The sequence below is a fragment of the Camelus ferus genome, chromosome 11, assembly GCF_009834535.1.
Source record: "Camelus ferus isolate YT-003-E chromosome 11, BCGSAC_Cfer_1.0, whole genome shotgun sequence".
Lineage (NCBI taxonomy): Eukaryota > Metazoa > Chordata > Mammalia > Artiodactyla > Camelidae > Camelus > Camelus ferus.
This window is the reverse complement of record NC_045706.1, coordinates 10,638,776-10,665,314: the sequence shown is the minus strand read 5'-3', so window position 1 is coordinate 10,665,314 and position 26,539 is coordinate 10,638,776. Positions and strand designations below refer to the sequence as shown.

At 37.3% G+C, this 26,539-nt stretch overlaps 1 protein-coding gene across 3 annotated transcripts in view; it reads left to right on the top strand.

The window, feature by feature from the left end:
* Nucleotides 1–23,015, top strand: part of SEC23IP (SEC23 interacting protein) — a 36,559-nt gene extending 13,544 nt beyond the window's left edge. Inside the window, exons 6-19 of one of the 3 annotated variants that reach the window (XM_032490774.1) lie at nucleotides 1,526–1,646; nucleotides 2,795–2,884; nucleotides 3,745–3,886; nucleotides 5,111–5,319; nucleotides 5,673–5,791; nucleotides 6,209–6,355; nucleotides 7,652–7,747; nucleotides 11,995–12,192; nucleotides 16,219–16,374; nucleotides 16,765–16,867; nucleotides 17,879–18,064; nucleotides 18,739–18,898; nucleotides 19,512–19,612; nucleotides 21,527–23,015. In XM_032490774.1, coding sequence (XP_032346665.1) covers nucleotides 1,526–1,646; nucleotides 2,795–2,884; nucleotides 3,745–3,886; nucleotides 5,111–5,319; nucleotides 5,673–5,791; nucleotides 6,209–6,355; nucleotides 7,652–7,747; nucleotides 11,995–12,192; nucleotides 16,219–16,374; nucleotides 16,765–16,867; nucleotides 17,879–18,064; nucleotides 18,739–18,898; nucleotides 19,512–19,593 — 1,809 coding nt within the window. In that variant the 3' untranslated portion in view covers nucleotides 19,594–19,612; nucleotides 21,527–23,015. Of the gene's footprint in view, nucleotides 1–1,525; nucleotides 1,647–2,794; nucleotides 2,885–3,744; nucleotides 3,887–5,110; nucleotides 5,320–5,672; nucleotides 5,792–6,208; nucleotides 6,356–7,651; nucleotides 7,748–11,994; nucleotides 12,193–16,218; nucleotides 16,375–16,764; nucleotides 16,868–17,878; nucleotides 18,065–18,735; nucleotides 18,899–19,511; nucleotides 19,613–21,508 lie in introns of all 3 variants that reach the window. The other 2 variants (XM_032490772.1, XM_032490773.1) reach the window with 2 other exon arrangements.
* The last annotated feature ends 3,524 nt before the right edge of the window (nucleotides 23,016–26,539 follow it).

Genomic DNA, 26,539 nt, shown 5'->3' with positions numbered 1-26,539 from the left:
CCTTGTTTTATTTCTAAATTTAGAGGAAATACTGTCAGCTTTTCACTATTGAGTATGATGTTAGCTGTGGGTTTGTCATAAATGGCCTTTATTATGTGACAATATGTTCCCTCTCTACCAAGTCTGATGAGAGTTTTTATTGTGAATGGATGCTGAATTTTGTCAAATGCTTTTTCTGCATCTATTGAGATAATCATGTGATTTTTATCCTTCCTTTTGTTAATGTGGTGTATTACATTGATTGATTTAGAAATATTGAACCATCCTTGCATCTTTAGAATAAATCCCACATGCCCATGGTGTATGATCCTTTTTGTATATTGTTGGATTCAGTTTGCTAATATGTTATTGATAACTTTTGCATCTATATTCATTAAAGATATTGGCCTCTAATTTTCTTTTTCTACAGTGTCTTTGGTTTTGGTGTCAGGGTAATGGTGGCATCATAGAATGAATTTGGGAGTGTTCCCTCCTCTTCAACTTTTTGGAATAGTTTCAGAAGGATAGGTATTAGATCTTCTTTATATGTTTGGTAGAATTCCCCTGTGAAGCTGTCTGGTCCTTGACTTTTGTTTGCTGGGAATTTTTTTAAATTACAAATTCAATTTCACTACTAGTGATTGGTCTGTTCAAATTGTCTTTTTCTTCTTGATGTAGTCTTGGCAAATGTATGGCTCTAGAAATTTGTCCATTTCTTCTAATTTGTCCAATTTGTTGGTATATAACTGTTCATGGTATTTTCTTATGATTTTTTTTGTGTCTCTGATATTGGTTGTTATTTCTCCTGTTTCATTTCTTATTTTGTTTATGGATGCTCTTTTCTTCTAGATGAGACTGGCTGAAGGTTTATCAGTTCTGTTTATCTTTTCTAAAAAGCAGCTTTTGGTTTCATTGTTCTTTCCTATTTTTTTTTTTTTTTGGTCTCTTATTTTCTCTCTGATCTTTATTATTTACTTCCTCCTACTGACTTTGGGTTTTGTTAGTTTTCCTTTTTCTAATTCCTTTAGTTGGTATGTTAGGTTGTTTGTTTGAGATTTTTCCATATCACCTCAGGCTCAATTTAATACGGTTGATTTAACAGAATAGTATATGTCTTCCTGAGAAGTGGTAGGTAAATCTCTTTTTGGCATTGAAATTGAATTTGCAAATTATTATTTAAAGGATTTTGCCTTATATGCATTTATAAAACAGAGATTCCTCTGTTGCAAGTAACTTTTCCTCAGTTTCTCATGTGTAAACCTAGATGTCTGTTACATTTTTAAATCAAGGCATACCACTTCGCATGTAGTTGATTATTTTCCAGTATAAGCATTGGAAATAGTGGTATTGATTTGCTTAGTTTTGATGATTACTGAGCACTAGCAGGACTATTACAAAATTGGTTTTGGAGGAACAATACTACTAGTACTTGATTTATAAATTGTATTGTGAAGTAGTTTATTATGTATTGAAGTACATTGTTTAACTTATGGTGGAAATGAATTGGTAGTGAGCTCTGTCATAACCCTTCTCTTGTATCTTGAAGGTTATTGTTCAGTTCCAGCCTTCATCAGTGCCAGATGAATGGGGAACCACACAAGATGGACAGACAAGGCCCAGGGTTGTAAAGCGCGGGATTGATGATAATCTTGATGAAATTCCTGATGGTATGTGTAATTTGTTTATGACCAAGGTCATTTTTAGACTTTTCTATTTTAGAATGATGAAGAAAGGAAACAATTATTAGGATTACCTGCCATAACATGCAGAAATCAGCCAGGTTGGCACATATCTTTCCTTTTAATTTTATTACTTTTTTATCTGTTCATTTTTAAATTTAGAATTCTGTTGAAAATGTACAAACCATATAATATAGATTCTTAAATATAAATTATTGTGAGGAAGCACTTTGCTGGTTGCAGCTAGGCCTTTGACAATATTTGGGGGCTTGTTTTGTCATGCCTCAACTAGTTTGTATTATTCTAGTGTAGGAGTGGCAAATTTTTTTTTGCAAAGGGCCAAGTAGTAAATATTTTAGGCTTTGCAGGCCATGTGGACTCTGCTGTATCTACTCAAATCTGCCTTTGTGGTGTGAGCATTTATAGACAGTCTGTAAACAAATGGGTATGGCTGTGTTGCAATAAAGCTTTATTTATAAAAATAGGCAGTGAGCAGGATTTGGCCTCTGGGCCGTTGTTTGCCAACTCCTGCTCCAGTGTTTGTGCTTTGGTTTCTCCTATTACACCATGTAAAGTATAGATTTTATTTTGACAATTACATACTTCATATTTGTTTCATTGTTTCATGAAATTGCAGAATAAGTGTACTGATATTATGAATCTGAATGAAATAACCAGAGTAAAATAGTAGATTTAACTTGGAAATGTTCATGTACAGTATGTATGAAATTAACAAAGAGAAGGATTTTTGGGAAAAGATTTTGAAGTTTTATGTTGGCAAATTGCTTCTCCATGTGAAGCTTTGTGCTCTGGGGGCTTCTGAAGAAATTGCAAGCTTACGGAGCCTCTATGGGTACAAAACTGCTGCTCATCATTTGTTGATAGCCTCTGGGATCAGAGATGGCCTGCTTCCTCCACTCCGTGGTCTAGTCCACTGTTACTTGCCAAGATAGACTTTGAGCTTTGTTCCTCTAATTTGGTAGAGGGTAGTGAGGCTTATTAGCTTGGAATGGTCGTGAATTTCTTTGGCAAGATTGTGATGATGTCTAGAATATTGCTATCCAATTAAGAAACTTAAACAAATCCTCAGCTTTTATGTATGTATGTATGTATGCATGTCTGTCTGTCTTTTGTAGGGGAAATGCCTCAGGTTGACCATTTAGTGTTCATGGTACATGGCATTGGACCTGTGTGTGACTTGCGCTTTAGAAGCATTATTGAATGTGGTAAGTGTTAGTCATATTATTTCATAAAATGACTGGAAAACTAATAGAAGAACTTTTAAACCTTCATTTTTAAGATAGTTTCCAGCTATATACTATTGGCTGAGGGATTATAAGAGGAGATTTAAAGGATCACTGGAAAATACTCATTTGTACTTGATTTGCTCTTAGGACATTTATAACTCATAAAATCCTAGACTTTGAAGAAATTAGAAGGGATCTTGGAAGTAATTTAGCCTTTCTGACAGCTGCTGCCTGAGCAATTTCCAGCCGCTAGCAATACCTGTGTATTGAACTGATTTATGATGAATTAGTTGTGAGAAGTTGTTTAAAGGAACTGTGAATCTGCCTGGTTTGCTTAAATTTTTGAAGTTTTATTTTTATGTCTGTAATGATAGTTCATATTGACTGAGTACTTGGTATGTGCCAAGTATCTTGCATGTGTTGTATCATTTAACCCTCTCGACAAACCTTTGGGGTATAGGTGCTATTACTGTTATCTTTACTATTAGGTGAGGAACTGAGGCCCAGAGGATAAGTTAACCTCTCCCGTGTCACGGTCTATAGGTTCTGGAGAAGGTAATTTGATTCCAGAGTCTACCCACAGTGCATTTCTGCTTCCCAGTAATGGTAGTTGAGCTGCTGTTTTTCAGTTATGTATATATTCCACTAAAATAATGAAACATTAAATAGGAACTTCCTAAAAGTTGGGTTTTTTCTTTCTGGGCTAATTTTGGCATCTGTTTTTCCTTGGGAAGTTTGCGTTATTAAAAAAAATGGCATAATTGAGGTAATTGCTAACGACTTATCAAGCTGGGAAAATTAAATCAAGTTAATATGTCTTCTCTGATTTTTTTTTTAAGTGGATGATTTTAGGGTGGTTTCTCTCAAATTGCTGCAGACACATTTCAAGAAATCTTTAGATGATCGGAAAGTAAGCAGAGTGGAGTTCCTTCCAGTTCATTGGCATAGTTCCTTGGGTGGGGATGCCACAGGTGTTGACAGGTTTGTGGATTTTGATAACTTGGTTTTCAGATTAGTCAAACTTAGATTCAGATTTTAAACTATCATATAAAGTAGGTTATTACGACTTTAACAAATACAGTTTAAAACTTTAATTATATATTTGCTCTAACATTTGATTAAATACTGTTAAGTTTATATGCTACTGTGTGTGCGTGCGTGCATGCGCCTGCGTATGTATGTGCGTGTGTATGTATTCCTATTGTAAATATTTAAGAGGATCTAAGAAACTCAAGCTGGTTTTAAAATACTCATCTACAGTGGTTTAGACATGGGGCTGTCCTGTACATTGTAGGGTATTTAACAGCATCCCTGGCCTCTGTCCTGTCGGTAACAGTAGAAAGCACGACCCCACCCACAGTGGAACAACCAAAAATGTCTCCAGTCTTCGGCACGTGTCTCCTGGGGGTAAAATCACCTCTGTTGAGAACCACTGATGTAGATTATTGTTTCTTAATGGAGACTCTTTCAGTAGGACAGTTCTTTGTCATGTAAGACTGTTGTGTGTATTGTAGGCCATTTAGTATCCTTAATCTAAATGCCGCTAAATGCCAGCAGCATTCACCACACTGTGACAACTAAAAATGCCTTCTCGCTATTTTGAATACTTCCAGTTGGTAATGTTTATGCTGGGAAAACAGGGCTAATAACATACTTGGATTTTAGTGAATGTCATAGGGTTTCAGGGCACATGGTTTAATAAAACTGATCCTACCAACATTCTATTCTATCCATGTTAGGCCCTGTTATGAGGGTGTTTTTTGCTCTGTGGATGTTCCTGAACTATTTCCATTCTCAAATCAGGAAAGATTTTCATTCCATTAAGCTCCTTTCTTACTTGTTGCTACGTTCTGTGTTGTCCTTTTCACGCACAATTTTTGTCGAGTATACTGATTTCCAACAAATTGGAAGAAAAGTGGAAGAGTAGGCTTTCCTCTTTAAAAATGAAATACAAATCTTTGCATAGGCCTTATTTTGTATGATGGTTTCAGAAAATTCCAAAATTCATGGTATAGTTATAGGTACAAATAACAACTTTTTTGGTTTATGTTGATTTATTTATAATAACTGTCAACAAAATCAACTTATAATTAGTCTGTGATTTTTTTATTCAGTGTATTTTTAGGATTGCAAATCTAAACTTCTAAAAACCCATAGATTTAAGGTGGTTACTGACTGAATTTACTTTTTTTTCTTTCTAAACAGGAATATTAAGAAAATCACTTTACCAAGTATTGGTCGGTTTCGTCATTTTACCAATGAAACCTTGCTGGATATTTTATTTTACAATAGCCCCACCTACTGTCAGACAATTGTGGAAAAAGTAGGATTGGAGATAAATCGTCTGCATGCACTTTTTATGAGTCGGAACCCAGACTTCAAAGGAGGGGTCTCTGTTGCTGGTCACAGTTTAGGTAAAACTTTTTCAAATATCCACATTTTAAATATAATTTTTGTTGAGTTATCACTGCTTTCAATGTGGGTGACATTGTTAGTTCAAGATTTAGAATTATAGATTTTAAGTTTTATAAAGGGTAGAAATGCATGCTTTGAGTTTAAAGTCTGTCTTTACCATTTATCTTTCATGTTACCTAGGAATGTTTTGTATTTTAATTTATTCTGCTATTTGGTAAAACAAGATTATTTATTATCAAAACTTGATTAACACTTAACTTTTATATGACTTCTGCTTGGGACTTTGAGCAAGAAAAGTAGGAGAATTTATTCAGTACGTTATAAAGCAAAATGCTTTTTTTTTTTTTTTAAGGCTCTTTAATATTGTTTGACATCCTGTCTAATCAAAAAGATTTGAATTTATCAAAGTCTCCTGGGCCTTTTGCTATTGCTAATGGAGTTGTGAAGCAGCCACATTTTCAGGAAAAGCAGGTATGGCCCAGTTAACATTTAGACTTAGAATTGGATCTGCAGTTTTCCAAAATCTGAACTGTTTCTATATAAATATAAAATATAGAATATAGGATAAATATAGAAATAAAGATTTACAAATATAATGGAATCATAAAGCTCATTATTTGAGTTTCTCTGTCTTCTTCCTTACGGTTTATAAATTTAAATGTAAAAGAAAATTTATGATTTAAAAAAATGTAAACTGTTGTAGGAATGGGACATGAATGATTTATTAAGTTTATATACTTTTTCAAAGTACTCAAACTTTGCATAACAAACTGCCAAAAATTATGATTTGTGTATACAACAGAATTAAGATTTTTCCATAGATCAGAAAATATTTTATGGGTGTTTTTCTGAGCTTTGTAATGTTCTCCCAACTTTTTTTTTTTTAAGATGCCTGAAGAGCCAAAGCTGGATGAGTCTTGTGACCTTGATGTTGAGAATGAAGAAGTCCTAACTTTGCAAGAAACTCTGGAAGCACTTAGCCTCTCAGAATATATTAGCACTTTTGAAAAGGAGAAGATTGATATGGAATCTCTGGTATTGATGATAGTTTGATTCATTTTTGTTTAAAATTATTTTTCCTGTGTATAAGATTGAAAATTACAAATAAGTTTTAGACACTTTTATATCACAGTACATTCCAGATAAGGCAGAAACTTAAATGTTTAAAAAATTGAAAAAAACCAGAGAACTATTTTTTTAAAAAATAATCTGGGAAGGCTTTTCTAAGTACGACATAAAACCCAGAAGCCATAAAAGAAAAAAAAATTGCATAGCATGGGACACCATAAACATTTAAAGGCCAGTGGTAGGTTAAGAAGATTATTTAGGAGACATATTATAGACAGAGGGTTTATTTCCTTACTACTTAAAACTTCTATAAATTACTTATATAAAGACCATCAACACAATAGGAATAGGCCAAGAATATGAACAGGTGATATACAGAAAAGAAAGTAAAAAATGACTTATTATTATATGGAAACTCATAAGAGAAATATAAATTAAAAGTGCAGTGAGTTTCTTTTTTTTTAACCTATGAGTTTGGCAAGAAAATTAAGAGTTTGGTAATATACTGTGTGTCCAGGATGGGGGGAAATAGGCACAGTTACATGTTGTTGGTAAGAGAATAAAGTGGTACAACCTCTGTGGAGGGCAGTCCAGCAATGTCTTTTAAAATATTAAAAAAAACCAACAACAACTCTTTGCCCCAGCAGTTTCACTGCCAGAAGAATATCCATAAGAATGCTCACTGCAGCCTTGTTTGTAACAGCAAAACCTTAGAAACACCTTGTGTGTCCACTAAGAGGGCGCTAGTGAACTCATTTGTGGTGTATCCATACAATGGTGTAGCCTGCAGTTAAGTAAATGAGGCAGCATCAGAGGTACTGGTGTGTTGATCTCTAAGGTACATGAAAAGACCAGAGGTCAGTCCTGTTTGCATCTAGGTTACCCACACACATGGAAAAACACGGGATGCTGTATATACATCAAATATCTCTGAAAAAGCAAATTGCCCACAGTTGCTACTGAGAGAACTGGGTGATTGGGACAGGTGGAGGGGAGAGACTTCATTGTATGCTTGATACAGCTTTTGAATTTTGTACAACATGCTTGTATTTTCTCTTAAAAATCAGGAGAATGATTTAGATGTGGAGGCCTAAGATTTTATAACCTAAATTAATTCATGATTTAAAAAAAAATTAACCTTTAAAAAATTGACTGGATATTAGGTTGCCTTCAATGATAAGATTATTTTTTAATCTTTTTTCAATTTCAGTTCATCTATAATTAAATTAACTAATTAATGTCCTTGTTTGTTTTCCTTTAAAGCTTATGTGTACAGTTGATGACCTAAAGGAAATGGGGATACCCCTTGGACCCAGAAAGAAGATCGCAAACTTCGTAAAACATAAAGCAGTCAAACTGGTAAAGTTCATCTCTGCCCCTAAAAGGAAATAAAATTCATCTGTGACTAGTTTGTTTATATTTTGGAAGTTTTTGTTAATATCATCATGGTTAGGCCAGTGAGTGTGCTCTCTGCCCAAGGGCACAGTAATGGTGTTAATGGAAGCCTAGACTTGGGAGTCAGCTGGAACTGGATTTAAATTCCAGCTAGGGTGACTGACATCCTGGTTTTCCTGAGGCTGAGCAAATTCTAGGATGAAGGACTTTCAGGTTTAAAATTGGTATTTGGTATAAAATTTGGTATAAAGTTGATATAAAAACTGGGTAAGTTCTGGACAAATAGGTGAGTTGTTCACCCTGATTCCCAGAGCAACCACGTATTAACTACATATTCATGGTAACTTTCCTGGTTTTGGTTTCCTTCATTTCTAAAGTGGGAGTGATAATACCTTCCTTACAGGGTTGGAGTGAGGATGAAGTAATGCATGTAAGGCTTAACACCCAGTGAGTGTTCGCTCGTTTTCTCTCTTCCCAGCCCTTCTCACCATCTTGAGATATGAACACATACACATATCTCATTAAATAATAACCAAAAAGCAAAAATTTTTAACAATCTAAAACACAGCAATAACAGCAACAACTAGAGCATTTAAAAAGAAATAGAACAGTTGGGAATAACTCACTTGTTTTACTTAATTTTCATTAACTTTACAGAGATTTTCTGTATACTTAGAAAAATTAGATAGCACTTAGGGTGGCTATTTATTTTATTTTTATTGTATTACTGTGGTCTTCCTTGATCCTTCCATCTTTTGAACCTCTGTGGTTCTTTAATTTGTGTTACTTTTTTGGAACTTAACATGTGCCACTTCTTTATATGTAGTATGACTATGAAGTAATAGGGTTGATTTGTTATAATAAGCAGTTGAGTTGTTCAACATTATGAGTATATCTCTTGGTTCAGGCACTATGCTGAATTCTCCAGATTTGGAGATGAAGCTGAGGGTATATTGTCTAGTTAGGGGGAGAGATCGGACCACAGATAATGCTTCAGTCCTCTGACAGTGCTGTCTGTGCTGTCAGAGCCTGGTGCGGGGTGGCAGATCTGGCCTGGGGAGAAGGGGCTGGAGTTAGTGAGAGAAGACTTTCCCAAGGTGTTGGTGGCTGAGCTTGAAGGAGGGGTAGGATCAGGGGGAACGACCTGCCAGGAGTAGGCAGTATTTTCCTGCAGTGGAAACAGCAAAGTAGGGCGAAGGGTCCTGAAGGCCTGCATTCAGATGTGGCAGTTTTCTCTTATAGGGGAGTGGTCCTCAAACATGTTCTTATTGTCATGGAAGTCATGGTGTTTTTAAACAAACATCATGAAATGCTCATTTGCTTATTAATTCTATCACAAATTATGATTCAGCACCAAATACCTCTGTAGTCTAAATTAAAAGTTTTACTTCAGAAATGTTAAAATTTAAAACTATGTGCTGTAAACCACATTACAAAATTTTAACCATGAGCAAATGTGTTTGTAATAAATGAGTTTTAAAACATGTCAATTTCCTCCTAGTTTTTCCATTAATATTTGCTTACTTTTGCTATTGGTTAGGGCCTACTAGCTGATAGGGAGGAGTAATGGAAAAAAAATTGGACCAAATCTTAAAGTTGAGGCAATTCTGTTATCAACTTAATTTTTACATTAAAAATTTTTTTTTTTGGTTAACTGAGCCACAATTTAATTTTAGCAGCAGTGTAAACCTCTTGGTTCAGTTTCTAAGGGTATGTGGTTTGAGAACCACTGCTGTAGGTCAGTGGAGCAATGAGGGCAGTTCCATGATTGGATTTGTGTTCTAGAGAGTTCACTTGGTTACAGTGTAGGGATGGAGTTGGAAGGGGATGAAGCTCGAGGCTGTTAGGAATCGATTGGAGTAGAAGTTAAGCAGTGACTCAGCGAGAGATGATAGGGGTGTAATAGGAAATGGAAAAGAAGGGTGCAGCTCAGAACACATTTTAGACACTGGGTAGTGTTTCTGATAGTTGATTGAAGGTGACGATGACGATTAAGAGTTGAGAAGTAGTTGATCTCTGGTGAGCACAGTGGTTACGCCAAAACCAGAACACAAGTGTACTAGTGGTGTTCCTTTCCGCCAGGCTGAGTTCTCCACGTGTAAGCACGTTTGTCTCCGTGTGCACATCAGTGAAGCACAGACCCGTAAAAACACAAAGCAGAAACATCAGATGAGAAGCTATGTTTCCAGGTCCTACATCTGTCCTTGATTTTATTTTGTAATTAAAAGGAAAGAAAGAGTAAGAAAGTATTCTGTAGTTCTTGAAAAATCTTTAGAAGGAGCCTGGTTTAGCTCCTGTAGTAGCTTGGATATGTAATTATGGCATTATAAGAAAGTTTTGAGAGGAGTAAAAATCTATAGAGTCATCTTACTTTTTAAAGTCAAAAGTAATTGATTCAGGATGAACCGTGAAACCTTCTCAGCCGTCTTGCCATTGATTGCTCTGTGTTGTTCACAGTTAATAAGGTCTGCCTTATCAATAATCAGATAATATTGTGCATCCTATTGATTTACTGTAACTGGAATTGGAAGCAAAATTAGCCATTATTTTAATAAGGAGATCAAATATTTCTGGCCTGAACTTTTCTTTCCCCTTCATAAACCCACCTTATTCATTTTCCTTTGAAAAGGAATAGTTTTGAGTGCTAGGAATATCGACAGTCAAGTATGTATATGTTGGCTCACTTGTTTTAAAGTAACTGCATGTGTCTAGGAGGGGAAACAAAGCCACAGTTCGCAGTAGGACCATTTAGGATCTGTCTAGACAGCTTTCTTAGCAATTTAGGTTGTTAAACGTCATGTGACTGCAGAGGGAGGTACTTCAAGTGAGAGAGCAGATTTAAACTGAAGAACCCTGAACATGTTCTTCATTTTGGTTTTTCGGTTCAATCTTGTGGTGCCTCCAAATGGCAGAGATGACCAAGCCTTCCAGGACTTTAATGGTGGAATCTATTCCCAGCTGCCTGCAGAGAGTTTTCTTTTTTCTATATTTCCTTTTGAATTTACCAGTTGGACTCGTTTCCAGGTTTCCTAGTGTTGAGAATTCATTGATAGACTAGACTGTTTAGGCCAGCTGGTTTTGTTTAAGTTCTGTCAATAGCTGTTTAAACAGAGACTTAACACAGTCATTCACAGCTTGGAGAATGAGGGCCACTGAAACCTGTGCTTGTGGGGAGAGGACGAATCCACAGTGACAGTCATTCTCATTCCCCTGCCATCGTTGCTACCAAATCGGGGTGTGATCACAAACCAGCACAGGCAGATTTTATCTCGTTACCACAGAGATACACCTGTTCTGTAGATGCTCCCAAAGATTTTTTTTACTTACTTATTTATGAAATGTATAGATCTTGAGTGTTCAGTGCAATAAGTTTTGACAGTTTTTGCACCTGTGTAATCACCCGCTGAAACAGGAATAGAACATTTCTGTCATTCAGACAGTTCCTTCATGCTTCTTTCTAGTCAGCTCCTCCCACCATGCAACCACTATTCTGAATCTGATCAGTGTAGAGTAGTGTTGCCTGTTCTAGAAGTTTATGTACATGGAATCAACACTGTACACTCTCTTGTATCTGACTTCTTTTACTTAATGTTTTTGAGATTCATCTTGTTGTTGCTTCATTTGCAGTTTACTCCTTTATATCTCTGTGTAGTTAGTCCATTGTATGAGTATTCCACAGTGTGTATATATCTATTCTTCCCAGAATGCTTTTGAGGAAAAGTTGTCAGTGGCTCCATGTAGACATAATGGTGTAAACATGCTGAATGAATAAATTTCTCTTAAGTTACATATCTTTATAGGAGGTGTATAATTTGCAATCATATAAAGTGCTTCTAAATTATCTGTATAAAGTTGAGATCGTAAAGGAAGAAGTTGGCATATTTTAACCTTCTATTAAAATTTCAACTTACATAGAAAAGTATAGAACAAACAGTATAAAGATAGCTAATATTTAGATTTAATTGTAGCTGTTTTGCCACATTTTTCTTTGCTTCTTAATTTTCTTTTTCTTAGGAATTTGGAAGTAGATTATAGATGTCATGGTATTTTTTTTCCCTAAATATTTCATATGTATCTCTAAAAGGACATTTCTCTAATAACCACAGTGTCATTGTTAAGCCTAAGGAATTACTAATCACTGAGATAGAATATTTCATAGTGATATCTTTTTTCCCCTCAAGGTTATATTATAAAATTTTGGTATTTCACAGGAGCAGAAAAAAGCAGCATCAGAAAAAAAGGCAGTGATGACCGCTTCAACAAAAGGACAAGAGGAAAGTGCTCAGAAAGTTACAGAAACAGCTTCTTCCCCTTCAGAATCTAAGGAGTCCAAGAGGAAACTTCCACTTGGAGCTTATGTTTCTTCTGTGCATGTTGATTATGAGTCTTTTGAAGTTGGCACTGGACAGGTAAGTTTACATATTGACTCAGGGTGTCTATTTTATGTTTGAATCCCATATCTTTATTATTTGTGTTGGCTTTAAATTATTTATTTAACAGTTTTTTTGAGAGGTGGTGGGGAAAACTGATTTTTCTTTTAATAAAAATTGTATGCTTCTTTTATAAAGTTCAAAATAAGGGATTGAATGTGTTCTGAACATATCTAGCTTTTGAAATTGTCTTTATTTCAGTTTTTCACCACTCATAATTTTATAGTGTTAGTCTCTCACACCCACTAGTAATAGAAGTGGTGATAGTTAAGAAATTGTTTTCAGAATATACTTAAACTTCTGTGAGAGAAACTTGCTGCATTCTCTCAACTTGTGTTTTTTTTTTACACACAGTTCTTCCCTTGGGGAGATACTATAAAAACCTACCACATAGTTGATAATGATGCATTTAATGATGACTTATTTCTCAATGGCTTAAAAGTATTAAGATCTTTTAGCAGTGTTACTTTCAGTACATTTATAGTTGTTTATATGGTTCTGTTCTCTTAAGTGGGTTCATGACTGATTTAAAGAAGGCAGAAAATGGTACTGGATGTTTGCTGTAGCCTGTTCAAGCTTTTAAGCCCAATTCATTCATAAACATTGCATTTAAAAATACCTTTTTTTTTTAAACATGAGCAAACTTGAACAGACTCTAGCAAATAAAAGGCAGATATTTCCTCACCTGACTGTGATGGATGGGAATGTAAAAGTTTTGTGGAACCAGGGACTCCATGCCACGAGGACACTCTAGCTGCCTGCCTCTCCCTGGGAGTTGACCTTCTCCATGACCCTGGAATCATGGGTGTTGGTGGCTCTGGGCTCATCTGCTTACAGCTTTGTCACCAAAGAGGTAAAGGAATCTACCCTAATAGGTCCAGTTAGGAAACTTTTAAAGAGGGATTTTGTTTGGCCTGGTTTGAGTCTGAAGTCCATTCTGGACCAGTTCTTATGTCCTGGGGAATAGGGTGTGGTTTGACTGACCCAGTGCAGGTCAATGCCATCTCCATGGTGAGTGGGCTGAGGTGGGAAGAAAGGATCTGTTACCCAGAGGGTTGTTATGGTAATCCACTGTGTGCACCATTCATTGCCAGAGAGCCGAGAAATATTGATCAAGCAAAAATAATCATAATGAATGAAAAAATAATCTAATAATCTCATCAGAACTAATCACTATTAACAGTTGGAATACAGCCTTCTAGACTTTTATTTGTGTGTATATTTATATACATATTTTTAAACAAAAATGGGAAATACTATACGTAACGTTTTACTAGAACATCATACAGATCTTCCTTGACTAACAATGGGATTATGGCTTCATGAACCCATTATCAATTGAAAATATACAAGTCAAAAGTGCACCTAACCTTCCTAACATCATAGCTTAGTACAGTCTACCTTAAATGTGCTCAGAACACCTACATCAGCCTACAGTTGGGCAGTCACCTAACGCAAAGCCTGTTTTATAATAAATATGGCATAGCTCATGTAACTCACTGAATACGGTACTGAAAGCAAACAGCAGCATGATTGCCTGCGTAGACCGGTTGTAAGCCTGTCAGTTGTTTCCCTTCGTGATCTTGTGGCTGCCTGGGAGCTGTCACTCGCTGCCGCTGCCCAGCATGGTGGGAGGGGTCTTATTGAAGATAACTACATTCACCACTTCCCTACCGCTGTGAAGTTGAAAAATCCTAAGTCGAACCACTGTTACATTAGGAACTGTCTGTACTTCCGTTTTCAAACAGCTTGTTATGACATGTATTCCCGTGTTAGTAAAATATTTCTCTACAATAACTACTATGTTTCACTGTTTGGAAAGATAATGATTTTTTCTTTTACTTTTTTATTGGATGTGTTTCTTTCCAAGGACTGCCATAATGAAGTACCGTTTGGGGTGGCTTAAAACACCAGAAATTTATTGTGTCTCAGTTCTGGAGACTGAAGTCCATGACTGAGGTGTCAGCAGGGCCTTGCTCCCTCCAAAACCTACAGGAGAATTCTTCCTTGCCCCTTTCTGGCTTCTGAGGGTTTGCCAGCAATTATTAGCATCCTGAGGCTTATAGACACATCATTCCTATCCTTCATTTCTTAATGTGGCCCTCCCTTTGCCTTCACATCACCTTCCCTCTGTGCATGTCTGTCTCCGTTCCCAAATTTCTCCTTTTTTAGTAACACCAGTCATATTGGATTTAGGGCCCACCCTAATGCTGTAAAGACTCTATTTCCAAATAAGATCTGAGGTACTGGTACCTTTCTTTTTTGGAGGGACACAATTCAACCCACAATGTGCTGGACACGTGGGCAGATTTTCACTCTTTTAAACAGTCCAGTGATTAACAGTTTTAAAAGACTTTTCTGTGTATATATTTTGCTCTTTCTTTCAGTTAGATACCTGGAAGTATTTATAACTGGGCCAAGAATGTACACATGAAAATGTTGATATTTCTTGCTACTTGCCCCTAGAAAAGTTGTGCAAGTTTGCACTCCCCACTGGCTGTTTATACGATTCCCCTCTCTCCTCTCCCTCACTGGTATTGATATTATCATTCTCCCTTAAAAATATGTAGTATTCTCACTTTCATAACTTTCTTCTAAAGAAATAATTTTTACATAAAAAAAGATTTTTGTTCTTTTTTTAGTATTTCATTTATATCTCATAATTGTATCTCACTGCATTTCTTTGAGCACTAGAGAGATTATTTTATCACCTGTTTTTTAGGCTTTTTTGGCGGGGGTGAAGTGCTAGTTTTACCTATTTTCCTATTGGGTTTCTTTTTTCCTTTACTGATACTTAAGAATTCTTTACATATTGGGGATATTGACCCTTGTAAGTATTTTTCCAGTTTATAATTTTTCTTTTGACTTTTTCCCCTTTTCCTTTTTCTCTAGAGCTAGGGGAAAATGCATGATTTTGAGAACATCTCCTTTGTGACTCTCATCAGTAGCAGAAAGTATTGAATTTACAAATATAGGGATGTGACAAACTATGGGATGTGAAGTCTAGACTTTGTTAGAAGGGCAGCCTAGTTAGTAGAAAGAACGTTGGGTTTGGAATTGCAGGTCCGCATTCTGCCCCTCACTGGCTGTGTGCTCTTGGGAGGTGACAGCTCCTATGTGAGCTTCACTGTCTTCATCTGAGAAGTGGACACAGGTTCTTGCCATGCCCTCCACTTTCAGTGGACCTCTGTCATGCCCTTGGCTTATGTCGTTCATTGTTCTTCACTCTCAGGATACTAACATGATGAAGACACATATCCTGTCACTGAGCAACAAACAAAAGAGCTTTGTGAACTACAGAGTGCTGTCCAAATGTGGGTGCTTTCTCTTACTCTAGGCAGTTCTCAGTGAGCTGAGAGGCTACATGCAGGCTTCTCCCAAACAGGAGCTCTTTTGGGATAAATCATCTTTCTAATGGAAAGAAACATGCCTAACAAATGAAGACGGTAGTTATAATAGAAGGAGCAGTCACTGGATGCTTAAACTAAGCGAAGCTCTGTGCGAAGCACTTTATGTAGATGAGGTGATTTATTTTTCAACCACATTATGACTTCGGCGTTGTTATGATTCCCATGTTATAGATGAGGGGACTGAGATGGAGGCAAGAGAGGTTAAGGAACTTGCCCAAGGTCACGCAGTAAGGAGTGGAGTCAGAACTCAAACCCAGGCAGGTTGATTCTAGAGTCTGCAGTTTTAACCACATTTGTAACTATAATTATAATACTTCTGTACACTGTGTACTTTATACTTTACACAATCAGTAAAAGTATAGTCAGAGGATGTAATAGTGATAAAGATTTCACAAGGACATTGACATTATTTTTGATCCTTTCGAACTAGCAGCACATGTCCATGGCAGTGATTATCAGCGTCATAAGCCACCCCTGAGGGGCATCAGCTGCGTTGAGATGCTTTTAGTTAAGTGCGGTTCCAGTTTGAACTTTTGAATTGTGTATTATATGACACTGGAATGACCATCCTTCTCTGTTTTTTTATTCTTTCTAGGTTTCTGTTGTTTACAGCTCCTTAGACTTTGAACCAGAGGTTTTCTTTGCCTTGGGATCTCCAATTGCTATGTTTCTCACTATTCGAGGAGTGGATAGGATAGATGAGAACTACAGGCTTCCTACCTGTAAAGGATTCTTCAATATTTATCATCCAGTGAGTGAACTGCATTTACTTCCTATTTTGAAGACAATGAAGCACCAGTCCTCTTTGTCCTAATAGTTTCTCAGATTCTTACTTCTTAGGAATTAATCCTGATTTTGATTTTGTACAACTCAGCTCTCTGACCTGAAAAACAGAGTCTGATACTTTGCAATAAACTTTTCTACCAAAAAGCCTTTGTTCAAGGAAATAATTCTCTTGCTTTTCTGGTAGAGTAGTTTTACCCACAAACTTGAAAGTCTTCTTATAATTACCAGTATTTGAATAAAATGTGGGGGGAAAAAAATCAAAATCTTTGTTTAGCCAGTTAATCTGTTTCCTCACTCAGCTAAGATATATAACTCAGTACAGCTTTTCATAAATTTTTAATTCTTCTCTTTATAGCTTGATCCAGTGGCGTATAGATTAGAACCTATGATTGTACCAGATTTGGACCTAAAAGCAGTTCTCATTCCACATCACAAAGGCAGAAAAAGACTTCATTTAGGTAAAAGCAAATACTGTAAAACCTTGTTTCCGTCCTGTCATTTTATAATCTGTCATTTGTAGTGAATTATGTCCTTCTTGGCATTTGTAATGAATTACAAAATTTTTAACAGTAAGTTCATATTTATTTAAGTGACTGTTATGTTCAGAACCTGTTTACTAAATGTTTAGAGGAGTTAAAAAAAGAAAAGTTGTGAATGAGTTCCTTGTCCTTAATGACTTCTCCTTGATAACATTCTAATTGTTGAGATAATAAGGAATTGGATAAGTTGGTAGTAAAGTGATGAGATATATAGATTTTGATAGAATTTGATTATAGGTTTTGGAATTGGGAAACAGAGTAACTTTTGAACTAATGACCAGACCATCAAGAAATAAATTTGATGCTAAATCAAGTGAGCTGTTTTTCCCTTGCTAACTAACATTCTTTCCCTATTAAAAAATTCATTAAACAAAGGGATTGATAATAATTCCAGGTAGTGTTTAGGTTTCTTTTATGCCTATCAATATAGTGTATATACTTATCTGTAGTGTTAAAGGCAGGAAACATGATCATGCCCTCTCATTTACAAATTTTTTTCTTTCTTTTTTTTTTTTTACTTGCATCATGCTTTTTAAAAATAATTAACTTTTGAAGTTAAAGTAAGAAATCTAATACTCTAAGACTTTGGATTCAAATACGATTTATTAGACAAAAGTAGAAAAGGGGAAGGGGCAAGTTTCTACATTTTTAAATTAGAAGTTTAAATTGTTATATCAGAATCTCAAATTCTCAAAACCATTTCACCATTACAGATTAGAAAAACAAGTCTTATCTTTTTAAGAATAAGACTCTTCAGAACATTTTGACATATTGAGAGTTCTTGGCTAAGAAACTCCATATGTTTGACATTTAAGAGGAGACTAACAGGTCCTGTCCAGTCTGAGAACAGGGTAACTTTTATCTTTATTTTTGTGGTGCAGAATTTTATCCAGTAACTAATAACTTGATGTATCGTCTTAATCTCTTTAGAGTTGAAAGAAAGTCTCTCTCGGATGGGATCTGATTTGAAGCAGGGTTTCATCAGCTCCCTGAAAAGTGCTTGGCAGACATTAAATGAGTTTGCCCGTGCTCACACCTCTTCAACTCAGCTGCAAGAAGAACTGGAGAAGGTAGCCAATCAAATCAAAGAGGAAGAGGAGAAGCAAGTAGTTGAAGGTAAATTTGACATTTCAGGCATTTCCAGTACAAATACTATTTCTGAACACAGCACACATAGATTATTTGATGATGCTTTTCCATTGTAGTCTTTTTTTGTTGAAATGTAGAGGTTCTTCCTATAAAGGAAAATCTAGTAGGGTAGCCTGTACTTCAAAATTCATGGCATCCTTTTTTTAAAACTGGGTTGTGGCCTGATAGTTGCTGAACTTTTTACTCTGCAATCTTAAAATGTTGTTGAGATTCATAAGGCCAGAGTAAAACGTCAGAGGTGAGAACTAAGTTGATGTTCAGTCATCTGAAAGACGCCCTGTGAGAAATGCTGTCTTGGTGCTGTGTCTAACCGTGTCGCTGTAGACTTTACATGCGATGTCAGGTCATTGTGCCGTGATGTTTTTGATTCTTTCGGATTCTAATTCTATTTCCTTTCTTTCTACAATGCTCTCTCACTCCTTTTCTTCAAAACCTCTGTCAGCTCGCTGGCTTTCTCCTCTCTCTCGGGAAACCAGCCCCTCTTCCCCTGGCTCCTTGGAGGGATGGGAAATGAGCCTGGTAGCTCCCCAGGTTGCTCCGTGTGTCAAGCAATATTCTCTTGAGCCCAGAAAGTCAGCTAAAGTCAAAGGATAATGATTAAGTGATTGACTTTGATATTGAAATGGTTTAAATTCTAGCAGAAAAGATTGTTGAAAGTCCAGATTTTTCCAAGGATGAGGACTACTTAGGAAAGGTTGGAATGCTAAATGGAGGCCGCCGAATCGACTATGTTCTTCAAGAAAAGCCGATAGAGAGTTTTAATGAATATCTTTTCGCTCTTCAGAGTCACTTATGCTATTGGTAAGTATTTTCATCTTTGTTAACATTTATGTGGCCTTTAGGTGCCAGCACATACAACAGCTTTACTGAGACCCTTGCTGATTTACTCTTTGATACGACAAATTAATTTGAATGCCTGCGTCTTCAAAATCAGTATTCTCCCCCTTTAGTGTAGTTCTCCACAAGATGGCAGCATGTCACCGCCTTCCACCAAAGGCCTTCGGTCCTTGCACGCTGTCTTCATAGGGATGCCTTTCACAGAATGGGAATGGTAGGGACTTTGAAAGCCATCCTTCCGTATACCCCCCGTCACCGAGGAGAACTGCAGCACAGCTATTTTGGAGCCGATGGGTTTCTATCCAATTTTTAAGGATAGCTCTGAGATAACACTATTTTATCTTCATTTGCCCTTCTGAAGTAGAGCTGAATAGAACCAAAGCTGCATTTTCCACCTTTATGCGTAGAGGTTAATTTCTCCTAATTACCTCTTAAGTAAATGGGCTTTTCTTTTTTTTTTCTTTTTCTTTTTTTTCATTTTTCAGCTTTATTATGTAGAATTGTTACAGTTTGACTGCACACATACAATATATTGTAAGTATACAATACACTGCAAATGTGCTTTTCTCTTTGATAGGGAATCTGAAGATACTGCACTGTTACTACTTAAAGAAATTTATCGAACAATGAACATTAGTCCAGAACAGCCCCAGCATTGATTGGACTTCAGTTTCGCTTGTGAGTTTATTATGTGTATTGATTCTGAATGTTTCATTCTGAAGCCTTTTTCATTGAGTTGGAGACTATAATTTTCTCTTCTGTTTCCTCTTGAGTGTTTTTCTTTTGTCTTTTCTTTTTTTAAAATTCAGAATAGAGACATTAAGGAAAGGAATTGGTTTGCAGTCTATATTTATGACTTGTTATAATCTTTCTAATTCTGCATAGAATTTTAGTCCTTTTATTTTCAGTTTCTTTTAAAAATAAATTCCCAGGAATATCAGTTAGGAATTCCTCTGGTTTTAGGTAACAGAACTGAACTCACAAGATTGTAAACAAATGGAGGTTTATTTTTCTGACGTGACAGGAAGGTTCATCTGTTGACTGATGTCATTGACACCCAGATTGTTTGCATCTTTTCACCTGTTTGTTGCTTCCTGTTGCCTGGTAGTTACAAGAAGGCTCCCATAGTTCTCGATATCATGTCTGCTTTCTTAAATAGTTATTCTTTTTGGCTGGTGCCATATATTGAGTAATGTACCCTTTTGTCATTGGTTTGCTGTTTTTATCATATGCTGTGGTTTGATTTTTTTTTTAAGTCATATGCCCAATATTTGTTTTCTAGGCTTTTGCAAATCTCTTCCATTGACTTATTTATCTGTCTACCATATGTCACTGATTTCAAGTTATAAATTTTCCACATTTGAACATCTTTAAATTTGGAATTCATCTTAAAATCAACTGTTGCCTGGATGGAAGTTGAGTTCTTCCCGAGAGGGTTTGAGTTTTCTTCTGCCAGGCACTGGGTGGCACTACCAGTCTGAGTCTGCTTCAGCTAATTTCTCTGCTTGAGATTGTCTTAGCCTGTGCTGGTAGTGTGAATTCAGACGACAAAATTTGGAGGTAGGGCGGGGGTGGAGGTACCAGTTCAAACATCAAGGAATTTTCCCCCTTCTTCCTGTTGTCAGGGAAATAGTGTGCAGACTTCTTTGCCATCCTTTCTGGAGGAAGTATTATTTTTTTTTTTTTTACCCATAATTGAGGCTGTTGGCATTTGGTATCCTCACCTTCTGTGAAGATCTCTGTCTCCATTAGATTTCCTGCCTTGGGCGTCTTGTCTTTGCATGGTACATAAAATAATGCTGCGTCTTAAAATGTCTTAGATTCAGTGAAATATAGTGTTTTAGTAGTTGTAACTTTGTAGTTTTTAATATCTGGCAGTGCAAGTTGTTAGTGTGCCAACATCTTGGCTGTTACTCCAAATGAATTTTGAAATTATTTAAGTTCCCCCAACTTTCCCTCTGCACACACAAAAAAAGCAAAACAAACAAAACCCAAACAATAGCAGTCTGAGGATTTTGATGTTATCTGATGTGAAAAATTAAGAACCTTTCATTTCACACATGATTTGTTCACCGTAACTGTTTTATTCTTATATTTGGTTGTAAAATTTAGGCAAGAACTTAAGTTCCTAGTACTATACTGATACTATAAAATGGTTAATTTAAAATATTAACAGTCCTTCTGCATATGGTTTGTTCAAGCGTAGACAGTTCTGCTGAATAATTCTTTTCTGTCCTTTAATCCTTTTTAGAATTGTTCTTTAAAAAGCCACAGATTAACCTGACAGATAACTCACTTCACATTTTGTCTGTATATTTTCTATACACGTTTTTTTATGAAGATCATCGGGTTGGTTAGTCTCCCCGCACTCTCCCCAAGGCCCTTTTGTCCCCCGGGAAGGCCTCTCTGAGGACTTGTGCTCGTAGATCGTGTTCTTTGCGAGCAGTTTGCTGGGTTTGTTTAGCACTTGACAGTGTGTTCTTTACTTCAGGAAGGGGCAACAATGTGCTATTTTGTTATTACTGTAAGTTTGTATGGTTGACCAAGCTTTATTTTTTTCTTTTTCTTTTAAAGACTTTCTTGTTTTTACAGAAAGTCGCAGTATATATTACATTACTGAGAAAACCCAGGACATCCCCCGTCTGCTCCTGTGATGGATGACAGAAAAGTGACTCCTTGACAATTGCTCGGCTATAATTCTCAGATGAGGCGTTCATTTAAAAGAAAACATACAGAACAAAAAAAAAAAAATCAGCACCACATTTGGACAGTAGAGATGAGAAAGTGAAATTATAAAAATGATGCAGTTAGAAACTCCTCAGATCAGTTTAGTTGTACAGTTATCAAAGTAATATGTGATATCAACAAAGAAACATTTGTAGCATGCAGATGGTTGTTTGTTTCTTTAAAAACTATTGTCAGTGGGCTATTAAACTTGCATTTTTTTAAGTTAATGTAGTATGTTCTTTTCTTCAACTATGGACTTCTTGAGAAACTATCATAATACGGTTTTTTAAAAATTTATGTTCTACTTTAAATGTGAATTGTAGTTCTGGGCTGCTTTAATGAGGGATCATTTGTATTTGTTAAGAGGAGGTAACCAAGATCGCTTCTATTCCAAGTTGCATCTGAAGTCTTTGTGAAGCCTTTCAGGCTGTTGCTGACAGCGAGTTGTGGAAGGAGGTGCGATGCTCCTTACTTCACCAGAATCCTGAAGTGCTCTCCCAGCACACTGCCACCAGAAGAGGGGAGCAATGAGAGGTTGTCCATGCTGTAAGCTGAGGTAGCTATGTGATCACCTCACTGCTGAAGTTCCAGTTAAGTGAGAGCCAAGGTAGATTGGTTTTTGGGTTTTTTTGCTTTGTGTTAATTTCACTTATACCAAAGGGTTTGAAAGTATGAAATGTATTGCTTCTAGACTATAACTCTACTTCATGAAAAGACTGTTCTGTAATATTTTGTTTTACTATAACTTCAGATTATCTAAATATTTTCCTAATACTACATGGGAATGCTGATTTTCTTTTATGCAGTAGAAACATTTTACACTGTTTATTACATAGTTCTCATGGAACATAGAATTTTTTAAAAGCAACATACAATACACATTTTTTTGTGTATATATTCTAATTAGGGTGAATAAAACAGTAATATCAACACATTTTTTTAAAGCAGAAAACTGCTATATTTTTCCTGTCTTCCTTAAAAGTATTCCTACGAGCTCAGTGTTCATTTACTTTTCATTGTGAGTACCTGCTCTATAGTTAATACACAACTATAGCATTTGCTCCTAATAATGGAATTAGGAAACGGTAGAATTTTTGAGCTGCAGTTGACCCCAGACAACATGTATTCCAACCCCCTCATTCTGCAGCTGAGAACAAGACACTAAATGCCTTTCTCGGTCTGCTGGGTGGCAGATCTGGGCTGGAATACAGTTTCACTGACTCTTCTTGGCCTTCATTTCTCTACACCAGTGCTATTAATTTTCACTTAATTTCCTCTTCCCCAAATTGATGAAATAAAGAAAAGGGTTATTTATGTATATTTTAATAAAATCCAGTTTGATTTTTCAACTTAACACCTGGTTTTGTCTGTATTTTTCAGCCTGTGTCTTCGGAATTTTGGGCAGAGGGGAAGGAAGGAACACTTGAACCAGTGTCCATAGTAGGAATGTGTACCAGCTTAGTTTTAGGAATCTGGTGATTTTAACACTCGAGGAAACGTAAAATAGCACTTTGGGGATGACTCTTTTTGTGGACATATATTTACGTCACTCTTAAAAAAATTTCTTAAAAAAAAAAACAAAACTAAACCCCAAACAGTAAGTAGGTCTGAGGGTGGAGTCTGTTTAACTTATTAGCATATTGTTCACTGTTGTAACCACCATGCCCAGCACAGAGTCTCGCCACAAGGTACAAGTTGGGACAAATACTTATTGAATAAGACAGTTTTAAAAATTAAAAATAGAATTAGAGACCTTAGAAAGGCCATTCAGATCAGTGGGTTGTTTACCAAGGTTTAAAAAGTAGCAGAACCCTTGTCAAATTTCAGTGTATAAACTAGGTGAGAGAATAGCTGCCGAGTCAAGCTGGGCCTCCTCCTTGTCCCCAGTAGCTCGGCCCCTCCTGGGAACCTCCGACCCCAGCCCTGGCCTGGGTTAATGCCCTCATTTTCCTCAGATGGGAAAAGTCAAGTCTCTAGTTATTCTGAAATTGTTTTATATGCAGAGTTTGGGACTAAAATTTAAAAGCGTCAGTGTCTGAAACTGAAGGGCAAAGAGTCGTCGTAAACCTGCTGAGATCTGCCTGGGCCTGGTTTGTTAATGTGGTACATAAGGGGAGGAAGCTGCTTTCCAGGTGTGATGGGCCTGTGCGTTCCATGAATCCACCAGATAAGGATTTTTCTCAACACCAGAGTGTGATTATAATAATAGGAAGCTTCACAGATTATGCTGATTTTTGAGGTAAGTATGTTATTGAAAGGTGTGATCTGCATAGACCCTTGAAAGTGAGGACATTAGATGGTAGGTACCACTATCCTGGCAGGGGTGATCATATACTTGAAATTATAACTCACAACATTATACGTAGAGTACTGGAGATCAGGATTGTCCCAGAAATTCCAGAATGATTGGTCTTGGTATTTATATTACCCTTGTTTCAGGTTTTTATGACTTGAGGCATCTGAAGTACCTCAGTGCTGAGCCTTAGAATTTACCAGGCAACATTCTGGTGGTGACTCGTTTCCCATGGAGATTTTGCAATCTAGGAAGAGGGCGAATTGATCTGCAGACACTGAGTGTTTTGGTTTTCCTCCAAGTTAATGGATTTCATTGTAGCTTAATTTGGGACTGGTTAGTTTTGAGTCAGTCACGCTGCGCTGGATCCTGTAAGGGGGTGAGCTGATCGGGTTCAGTTCCTTTATGTGCTGACACGGCATTCCTGCTGTGGGCCATCTCCCTGCAGAGCACTGGATGGACTGTCAGTTGACTTGTCTCCTTGGTATTTCTACAATTCTTTCCACAGGTTGTCAGTCTCATTCTGGTATTTCACCTCTAAAGTGAGCTTACCAAAATTTGATAGCGTAATAAAGAGCTCTGATACCTGTCGGCAGCCTTAAATGAGTAGGCCCTGGGGCCCAGGCCAAAGTTCACAATAGCTTGCACCTGGTAAGGGGTAACTACACACATGGGCTAGTAGCATGAGTCAGCCTTATGAACACCACGCATGCGCCAGTGCGTGATTCCGCATTATGAACACTACGCATGCGCCACTGGTATTATGCAAGGACAAGTGCGTACACCTGAGTGCCGCCTGGGGCGCGCGCAACCCGTTGACACTGCAAACAAGCTCCATGTCGGCTCCTTGCGCCTTCTTTCAGTTGGGGCAGCTCACCTCCTCGGTTCCCTCTCCAGCCCTCCACGGCTGACAATACCCATCTGCCTTTGGGTCCAAGCCCTCCATCTCTGAGCTGTGAGTCCCATGCAAGATTTTTTCCCCCCTAACCTCTCTGTCAGGTGTTTTTGGCTTTTGGTCAGTTCCCTCTTTCATGAAACTCCTCACCCTCATAGAGCTGTTGTGAGGCTTAAACGGAAATATGAGTGAAGCGCATTCAGCAGTGCTGGGCACATGGCAGGCTAACTGTCACTACTGTTACTTTCTCATGAGCACTCAGGTTCAGGGAAGACCCAGGTCTTTGTTGCCAGGTCACTGCCGCTTCCAGTCCTCCCTGGGTTGTACTTGGCCAGGTTTTTGTTGGTGGTGGTGAGAGCTGTCAGAGAGGGTCTGAGCATCTTTCACAGAAGCCCAGGTATCTGCAGGCGTGTGGGAAGTGGAAGCGGGAGGAGGTGCAGGTCACTGGAAAAGAGGACCCGAGCAGGAGGGCCAGCCGAGGTGGGAGTAGGGGCAGGGATGGTGACGCTTATTTGTCTTCACGCAGGTCAGTGGGACTCTTAGAAAGCACCTTTGAGTAACTTCCCCATGCCCTGACTCTCTAAGTTCATTTTGGGATATGAATCGAGAAAACATGTTTTTCCTTCGTAAATTCTGCCTTCTTTTCTAGTATTTTATGTTCTTGCTTTAAAACACCAGCTCTATTGCAGTTTCTCCCAAACCTACTGGCCCCACAAAAACTCTGAGAGTGACTTTATGTTGCTGTTAACACTAGTGGGCACTGGTGAGATAATGCAGCCTCTGCATCAATGCTTCCTTCTTTCGTCTCAGATCAAGTGACATGAGTTTGGGCAGCATACACGTTTAATACGACAGGAAACTATCACAATATATGTTCAATACAGGAAACTACGGGCATGTAAAACGGACCAAGGATTAGCAAGGACACATCCGTGAGGTAGTCCAGTGCTGCATACTCACTAGGGTTCATTCAGGTTCACGGACATGTGGAATTGGTGTACGTGGGATGACCCACTATGTTTTTCTTTTGTTTCTTATATTAAAGAGACTTTTTAAAAGGTTTTATTAGAAATTTTCACATACTCAAAAAAGTGTGGAGAGTGGTGTAATGAATCCCCATGTACGTTCCCCTCCCCTAGCCTCAGTGGTGATGTCAGGGATGGCCTCTCTGTAACCTAAAAGGCAGGTAAGTAGAGGCAGCCAGGGAGAAGAGGGGAAGGAAAGTGCACTTAAGACGTGGAAAGACATGAGGTAGGAAAGAGCATCGCACGTTACAGCAACTAGGAGAGATTAAGTTGTGCATGAAATGCGAAAAGAGCTGTTTGTGTTGAGTATGGTTTTCATTAAAATTGTTTTAAGACTACATTTCTAGGGGTGCTTTTCCGTTTTGTAAGCCACTTAATAACATTCACTCTTGTTGAAAGGAGCATGGTTTGGAATATTGGAAAGTGCTCGTTACCAGCCAAGATGCATTCCTTTCCCGTGCCTCGCAAAGCCTGTGTCCAGCTGTTTCTCTGAGACCCATTTGCTTCTCTTTCCGGGGTATATTTATTAGTCAGGAGTTGCAAAGCTGTTTTGAAGAGCACTTCTGATTCCTGGAGAAACTTGAGATGAACGAGGCTGCTGTAGTTCTCTGAATGTTCCTCTCTGAGATAGAACTGGGGAGGGGAACTTGTGTATTTTGGGTGCC